This window comes from Cornus florida, unplaced genomic scaffold (genome assembly GCF_030987335.1).
Source record: "Cornus florida cultivar Cherokee Brave unplaced genomic scaffold, ASM3098733v1 CherokeeBrave_3.0.0_Hap2_Chr01, whole genome shotgun sequence".
NCBI lineage: Eukaryota > Viridiplantae > Streptophyta > Magnoliopsida > Cornales > Cornaceae > Cornus > Cornus florida.
This window is the reverse complement of record NW_026775571.1, coordinates 32,635,211-32,644,131: the sequence shown is the minus strand read 5'-3', so window position 1 is coordinate 32,644,131 and position 8,921 is coordinate 32,635,211. Positions and strand designations below refer to the sequence as shown.

At 37.7% G+C, this 8,921-nt stretch overlaps 1 protein-coding gene across 1 annotated transcript; it reads right to left on the bottom strand.

The window, feature by feature from the left end:
* Nucleotides 1–237: 237 nt before the first annotated feature.
* Nucleotides 238–8,811, bottom strand: LOC132293392 (ABC transporter C family member 14-like). The gene is made up of 11 exons (XM_059790895.1): nucleotides 5,652–8,811; nucleotides 4,532–4,852; nucleotides 4,178–4,264; nucleotides 3,133–3,756; nucleotides 2,854–3,018; nucleotides 2,207–2,501; nucleotides 1,659–1,873; nucleotides 958–1,263; nucleotides 793–856; nucleotides 451–690; nucleotides 238–338 (listed from the first exon to the last, which is right to left on the bottom strand). Exons 1-11 carry the CDS (start codon nucleotides 7,740–7,742, stop codon nucleotides 238–240), a joined length of 4,509 nt encoding a protein of 1,502 aa, XP_059646878.1. The 5' UTR covers nucleotides 7,743–8,811.
* Between the last annotated feature and the right edge of the window lie 110 nt (nucleotides 8,812–8,921).

The following is an 8,921-nucleotide window of genomic DNA, read 5'->3' as shown; positions in this document are numbered from 1 at the left end:
TCAGAGGCATGCTTCTCAAGTTCTGTTCTTGAATCTTGTGATGGAAAAGCCATAACTCGAAAACAAGAGATGTATCCATCACATAATTTCCTATAACATATAAAAAAAAAGCTTAAGAACATCAAAATTGGGTAATGTTTGGAAATAACTCGAAAAATGGAAGAATGAAAGTGAAGAGAGATCATATAGAAGTTAGGCATTTTTTTCCTAACATTGCAACCACCAGCAAATTAATTTTCAAAGTCCCGATGATCGGTTGCTATACTCTTGCACCAATGCACCAAAAAGTGAGGGCTTCTCAAGCAAGCGAGATGGCGTGTCATACTCTTTTGCCAATCCTGTGAAATACACAAAGAAAGCCACAACTCAGAATTGTCTCCAAACATACCAGAAACATCAGATGTAAAATTTACTGCAAAAAATGTATAAGCAACAGAGTAAGAAACATACCGTTATCTATAACCAACACTCTATCGCAGTTTTTAACTGTGGGAATCCTATGAGCAATGCTGATGATTGTACACTCTGAGAAGTCCTCGCGAATGATCCTTTGTATCACAGCATCGGTCTGTGTATCAACAGAAGCCGTTGCTTCGTCCATAAAAAGAATCTTGCTGTGTTTTAGCATGACCCTCGCCAAGCACAGAAGCTGCCTCTGCCCCACACTCCAATTCTCTCCATTTTCGATCACTAAAAAGGTAGAAAAGTTTGGCAGTGTCAGCTCATATTTATATGCATATTTATAGGTACTTTTAAAATGAAAATGATGATCCTGATAGATGAGAGAGGGACCTGCAGCGTCGAGTTTTTCAGGCTTTGCAGCAACCACATCTTTCAGTTGGCAGCGTTCAAGACTCTAGAGAAACAAAAACTATTAATGGTCTAGTTCCGTGCATACATGAACACAAGAAATGTGCATAACTCAGATCATTTTAGTGATGAAAACAGAATAGTAACCTTCCATATTTCTTCAGCCGAATACAGCCCAATAGGGTCGATGTTGCTTCTTATTGTTCCTTGGAAGAGCACAGGTTCTTGAGGGATGATCCCAAGACGAGACCTGAGATCATAAAGGCCTAGCTTGCGAATGTCAACCCCATCAATTAAGATTTTCCCACCACAAGGCTCCACCAGCCTAAAGAAGGCTTGGATCAGAGTCGACTTCCCACTCCCAGTTCGGCCAACAACACCGACTTTCTCTCCTCCATGAATGCTAAGAGTAATGCCTTTCAGAACCAGGGGAGTGTTTGGTCGATATCTGACCTGCTCATCAACGTTTTCGATCAATAATTCATCGCCAATATTAAAATTTAGTGGGGATAAGTCAACTTCAACATTAGCCATGTTAAGAAATACAACTAGTCTTAATGCATTCATTCTTAGTGGTTTCCAAACACAGATTTCAAATATGCTATGTTGAGGTATGGTAATGATGTAAAGTGTATAATCAATATTGATACTAATTTATATCATTATATAAAGTGTATTTTCAGTACACTTCATCTAATTGAAAAAGGGCAATGACCCTTCCTTGTAAAGATCAAGATCAAAAAAGAAAAAGCTTTTGTACTAATGAAGGCAAAGCCCTTTTTAAATTGCATGCCAAATCAGATAGAAATCGGTATTGAAGAAGAAAAAATCGGACTATGTTAAGTTACCTGCAAGTCCCTTATCTCAATGTCACCATGGCTGGGCCAATTGGGAGAAGGAAGACAATCTGTGATCTTCCATGGACCTTCTGGTTGGATATTTATAAATTGTTTTATTCTTTCGACTGAAACCATTCGGTTCTCCACGAAGCAGCTCATAAATACGGTCCAAAACAGCACACCATTGAGGGGCAGGCCATAGGATAGAGATAAGCCAACATATTCTGGCATACAAAATTCTTTATCAGCTTTAGAATAATAGTACTTTCTAATTTCTAAATATGGATAGCTTGGCCTCGACCTTCTACTTTAGAGGGCATTGAAGTACCACTAGGCTACAGCCTTTGGTGACGGGCAATTAGAAGTATGCATATAAAATTCAATATGGAAAACAATAATTTAGCCCTCATATATTCTGAAAAATCTCAGAAGTTCAGATAATTCAGATTCTTCATAGACTGAAATTGTTAAGAGTGGGAGTTGGTTGATCACTGACTCTAGAGAATGTTGACACACACACACACACACACACACATTTCAGAGAAGGGTCCTCATACCTGGTTGAATAATAGTACTTGGAAGCAAGACCATGAACATGGTGGCAATGCAGAGGACAAAGCTGCCAATAAGTTCCAACCGGAATCCCAACCATTCGTTTGAGGCATAATTGTGAAAATCCTTTCGCAAATTCACATTGACCCTGTCGACATTTCCTTGAAAGAACTTGTCCTGCTTCCTGAAGCAGCGTATGATCATAACGCCAGAAATGGTCTCCGAGAAGTGATGGATGATTGGGGCTTTAGTTATTGAATCAAGTCGGGTTAACTCACGAGATGTTGCAAGGTAGTATCCCTGCGCACCAGAAAAAGACACAATCAGTTAAATTTCTAGTGCTTATATTGAGTTTTCACTTCCAAGGAGGCCTATACCATAAGCCATAAGCATAAAGCATGTGTATTCAAGTATAATACTAAATTTTCAATATCTCTAAGAACCAATCTAGACCATTCAAATGGATCATGTGTTAGAATCTTAGATCAACAGAATGAGGCATCTCAATTAGTTCCACCAGAAAATTAAAAGCTTTGGTTCCAAAAGAGCTAGGCCTTTATTGCAACAACTTAAGAAAGTATCACTTTAAGGTGTTTGATCATGGAGTACAACAAAAGGTGATGGATCGATGTTAAAGCAAGAATTCTCATACCCGATACCAGAAATTCAGCCAAGCAAGAGGAATTATGAGGAATATCGTCGGCCAAGCATACTGGCATGTAATGACCACAATACCAAGTAAAGTGAAGTACATAACCAATGTCATTGCCAAAAACAAGGGAATCAGAAAGTCAATGTTGGCTTGATCAGTTGATACCTGAAACACAAAATGTTTGTCAGTATAAGCCATTTGATTCAATTATCCTTGCATTGTTGACATATATTTATCCACTACATACTAATTAAATAAATAAAAAATACAAAAACTCACTCGGCTTAAAATTCTTCCTGAAGGAGTAGTATCAAAGAATGACATTGGAGCATGGAGGATGCTGTTTAGAAGTTTATTGAAGAAACTTTGAGCAGTTTTGAGGCCCAAAAATATGACAAGGAATGATCTGATTACCACAAAAACACATGAAACTGCAGCTATGATCGAGTAAATTTTGATAAACAGAGAAGGGCTAAACAGACGATCTTCTGACGTCTCATATGCAAGCCAGTAGTCACTTGACATAAGAGATGACTGCCACAGCAAAGACATCAGTATGACAGCTGCAACTCCCCCCCATCCATAAGCCTCGGTGCAATACTGCCTGTAGACATCAAAGTTGACGCGACCAGTTTCTCTCTCCTCGTCTTCAATGATCTTTGAAGTGCCTTTTTCAGATTTGGTTTGGTCCACAAGCCTGTTTTCACCATTGGTTTCTCTTTGGCTTGAGGAGGCATGGAGTGATTTTGGCGTTTGTTGGGGATTGTCACTTGTTTCGGCATTGCTCATTTCTACAAGCTCCATTGAGGTTTCATGGGCAGCTACAAGTGCACCAAAATCCATGCCGGATTCCAGAATGTCTTCATACCTCCCGGATTGCACGATCATCCCATTTCTCATTACCTATATATTAGGTATTGCAAATTTATGTAAAGAAACTTACAGAATTATATAGGTTTTTTTTATGTGCAGTCAATCTGGTGACTTGAGGAACATGCAATTGACTTTACAAAAATATTGCCAATTTTAAGGAACTAAAAATCGGAACAATGCATAAAACAATTCATAATATGAAAGGCCAAACCAAATTATGTGGAATACTTGCATAAAACAGAAGTCAAATGAACCATGCTGGTATATTTGTATACTACATACATTTTCAACAATGCTTAGAACGTAGGAAATATGTTTGTGATCTTCGCTACGTTTAGCTAAGAGCTTATTCGATCGATCAGATGATGTATGGTAGATCCCTCCTTGTGAACATTTCTAATTATAACCAATTTATACAACCCATGAATACTAAAAAGAGAAAAATACTTACCAGTATAAGATCAGCGTTGTGCAAGAAGTCAACTTGGTGTGTCACAAGTAAAATGGTCTTATCTTTGAGAGCTCCCCTCACACATTCCTGCAACAATCAAAATTTGTTGAGATTCTTCAATACTTCTAATCTAGAAACATATTCTATTTCCCGAGGCATAAGAGCACTAATTTCTTTTCCATCCATCATAAGATTATATATTGCTATCTAGTTTATCTGAAAGAGTGAAGAAATCATTTATAATCTATTTTATCTGACAGTTATAGAAGCTGTAGAATGTGACAGAATATAGTATGACAGTTTATCACATGATCCAACAATTCCGAGGAATGACATAGAGTTTGTTGCTTTAACCTTGAATATTTCCGAGCCAGTCTGAGCATCCACAGCACTAAATATATCATCAAGAAGATAAATGTCACAGTCCTGATACACTGCTCTAGCGAGTTGTACGCGTTGCTTTTGGCCACCACTTAGGTTGATGCCACGCTCTCCGATCTCAGTCTGGTCACCATGTTCCATCACCTCCAAATCCTTCTCCAAGCAACAAACCCTAATCACTTCCTTGTATCTTTCCCTGTTCATTGGTGAACCAAACAAGATGTTCTCTTGGATGGTTGCATTCTGTATCCACGATGTCTGTGCCACATAAGCAGTTGTCCCACAAACTCTCACCTATGACACCAGAAATAGGCTTATTAAGAATTAGCAACAATCAACATGAAGGGATAAGAATTTCCTCATAATGCTGAATAATTAAAAATCTATTGTTTGCCTCTTTGATACACAACCATTTTCACAACAGCTGATGTCCAATTTGTATAATCAATAATTTTTTTTTTAAAATAATAATAATAATTTGAAAGCCTAAATTATTATGGGTAAAAAGGAAAATAAATGAAGAAGGCCCTAACATCATTGTTGGTATGCTTAAAGAAATGAAATATATAGGACAAAGTGTCATTATTATAATCCAACCATTGGTGACTCAAGACAAACACTAAAGCAACTATTTTTTTGTATAAATTTTCTTAGTGACAGAGACTTGAAGCCTGCAAGTTGAATGAGTCAAAGAAAAGAATAGCATGAAGATCAACACTCAACCCTATTAAATTCAATAGTATATTGTATATTTTGTGTAGTTCCTTGAAGCTAATTTTTTTTAATACAATTTCATGAAATGGAAAAAAGAAGACAAGTAATCAAGAGATATGAAATGTTATTTGAGACACAAAATTTCTTAGTTAACTTGGGATTCTTTGGGCTTAAATACTATACACTTCAATTGGTGGAAGATAGGAACAATTTTATCCCAAACCATGAACTTGAAACCATCAAGTTTCAAGTTAAGGTTAATGGATTATCAGCACAACTTGATACTTCAAGGTGTATAGCTTGTGAAAACACACACAAAATTAGTATGATTGTGTGCGAAGAAATTTTGTGGACAAGACAAGATGATTCAACATATTACCTTTCCTGAAATTTTGTGCAGCTCACCAAGAACTGAAGCCAATAAGGAAGACTTTCCTGATCCAACAGTTCCAACAATTGCAGCAAGCTCCCCTTTCTTGATCTCAAAATTCACACCTTTCAAAACCTCTTCACCGCCTTGATCATCCCATGAAAAAGTCCCATCTTGAACCTCCACGGCTACCTTACCACCACAACCTTCCTCTCTCTCCACTGATCTATTATCCAATTCCCGACTTGTCAAATACTTGTCCAACCTCCCCAGGGAGATCATTGCTTGTGAAATTGAGATAAGAGCTTGAGGAAAGGTCCGGATAGGCTCCTGCAAAATTCTAAAGATTGTTGTTGCTGTGAACACTGTTACTGCATCAAGAGACACTCCCAACAAAATTGCAACCCCAAATGTCAGTGCTGCAACCAAAATTGGAATGCTCCAGAGCACAACCATGTTGCAGGAGATTGAGTACATGAACTTGCTGAGCCATCCGTACTCCAATTCACGAAAAGATTGAATCCTCTTACTGAAGTGTTCCTCCCATGCTTGGAGCTTGATCACGCGCATATTGCCAAGCATCTCATTCATCGCCTTCATCCTGGAATCACGGTTCCTCATCACATTGTACTGGAATATGTTGTTCTTGCGCGTTCTCATCAGAGTGAAGATAAAAACAACAACAACTGCACCCAATGCTGCAAGCATTGAGACACCCATGTAGGCATACAAGAGGGCTAATGCAGCAACAACTTGTAACGGCATAATCCATAACGAGTGCAGCTGCAGCATCATGTCAGAGAGCTGCTGAGTATCCACAGCCATATAGTTCACAATCTGTCCTACCCCATGAGACTGCCTGGAGGAACATGATAATTTCAGCCCCTTTTTGTATAAAGCAGTGATGAGAGTGGACCGGATAAGCATCCCGAGTTTCTGTGACTGGAAATTGAAGTGGTGGGAGCTAAGCACTTCAATGGTTTTCGCAATCAAGAGGGTCAATACTAAATAGTATCCTTCATATGGATTGCTGCTCTTACCAGAAGTGAAATTGACAAAACTTTGGATGAGGACTGGACCGACATACATCACAGCCAACCGCACAATGGCAAGGAAACCTATGAAAACAAGGTCTTTCCAGAAGCACCGGATCAATGTGGTTCCTACAGGGTTCTCTGAATTCTCACCTGGCCTAGGCCAATTCATTTCGAAGAGCTCAGCCATTCTTTCAGCCCTAAGATCATGTGGAAGTGAAGGAACTTCGTCGATCTTTAAAGGGGATTTATATCCCTTACTTAGTATTGGATTCATCCAAAGCCACACAGCTCTAGAGAACAAAGAAGCAGTGGCATAGCCACTCACATTAGAATCCATCAATGTGGATTGGTGAAGTTGTGTTCTTGAGTCTATACCTAATTCAGATTCTCCAATCACACTAATCCCAGATGACCCTTTAATGGCAACAACAAAAAGATAAGCAGAAATGGGAAGACAAGCCAACAAAAATACATCATCCATTCTCATAGTGGGATCTAAATATTCATCAACAGAAATCAATCTGCTGATAGCTGAAGCACTGAATAAACACACCATAACAAAATTTGCTACCCAATAGAGTCTAAGGGACATAGGATGAGTAATAGCTTCAAATTTCTTTTCATGAGCAATCAGAACCAGAATCGAAACATGGGTTATCGCTTGGACTAACCGAAAAACAGCTTCCATTAGCTTCCATTGAGACTGGACACCTTGAATGAAGGCTAAGATGCATTGCACTGTGTATGATATTGCTGAAAAAGCTGTTAAAGTTAGAGATAGTTTGTACCAGATTGTGACTCTGAAACTAGGCTTGTTGGTTCCGAGGAGAGGCTTATCAATGGTGGAAGAGGTGGAACGAGGTTGAAAGATGAATTTAGAACAGAGCTTTTGGAGAGAAACCGCGAAGAGGGTGAGCAAGAAAAGAAGATCAATGGATGAAAAGAGAAGTCTTTGAGGACATGGAGATAGGAAGATGAACCTCAACCATTGGATTGAAACTGAAACAGAAGATGACATATCTGATGAACATGTGGGAGATGTGAGCCATGAAGCAGAGGACATGGTTGCTGATAAAACTTAGAATCAAAACTTGCTTCTCAAGTATGTAGTCTCCTGAAAGAGAAGCATAGACATTAAGAGAAAAAAAATATCAGAAAAATAGAAACAAAAATACGACTTTACATGTATATCATATCATATATTCATATATAGGTGTATCAAATTCAGAAACAGAGATAAAGATTGATATAGTGAGCAGTACATAATAACATGAACTAGACTAAACCAAGAAATGATTGAAACACGTGAATTTAAAAAAAAAAAACATAATAATAATAATCAGATGAATGAACGTGAACACATAAATAAAATCACCTCCTCGTTATTATCAGACTTGTGTACTTTCAGGAGGTGACTAAACCAAGAAATGATTGAAACGCATAAATTTAAAAATAAAAAATAAAAAAATCAGATGAATGAAAGTGAACACAAAAATAAAATCACCTCCTCGTTATTATCAGACTTATTGAAACAGATCAGAGAGGTATAAAATGTTCTGCTCAAAGGGTGTGTAGTTAAGAACAAGACAAGGTGGAAGAAGTTTAGTGACTGACAAGTTCCATTGTATTTTAAGTGAAGAGAGAGCTAAATAAGATGGTGCATTTCTTTAAAAATAAAAAAATAAATGTTGCATTGGAAACGTAGGCTATTTATTGGGAACTAACAAAATAAAATAAAATAAAAATAAAATAGAGTAGCCTTGTTCGGTGTGTCCCATTCATAGCACGGATGACTATTGACTTAGATGAAGAAATATTATTATGTCCCCATCCATAATTAGAGTAAAAAGTATAGCGACGTCAGTAGGGATTCGAAAGGTAAGTTCTTTTTTTGAATCGTACTCGTGATTTGAATAGTAAATGTATTGTGGGGCTGATACATGTGCTCTAAAAAAAAATAAAAAAAATAAAAAAATAATAGAGTAAACATATTTAGTAAGTCCCATTTATAGATCAAATCATGACTCATGAATTTCCCTCCTATTTCGAGGTTCTTGTGAACTTTCTTGTGCACCAACCGATATCGTTTATGTTGCACAAATATAAATTCGAACATGATTCATGTGTCGAGGATTTGCGTTACTTGCTTTGCACTCTATGTTGTGCACTAATGCGAGATCGTTTGTGTACAATACCATGCACATTACCCTCTAAACGAAAGGGAATTATGGTCCTTGTTCAT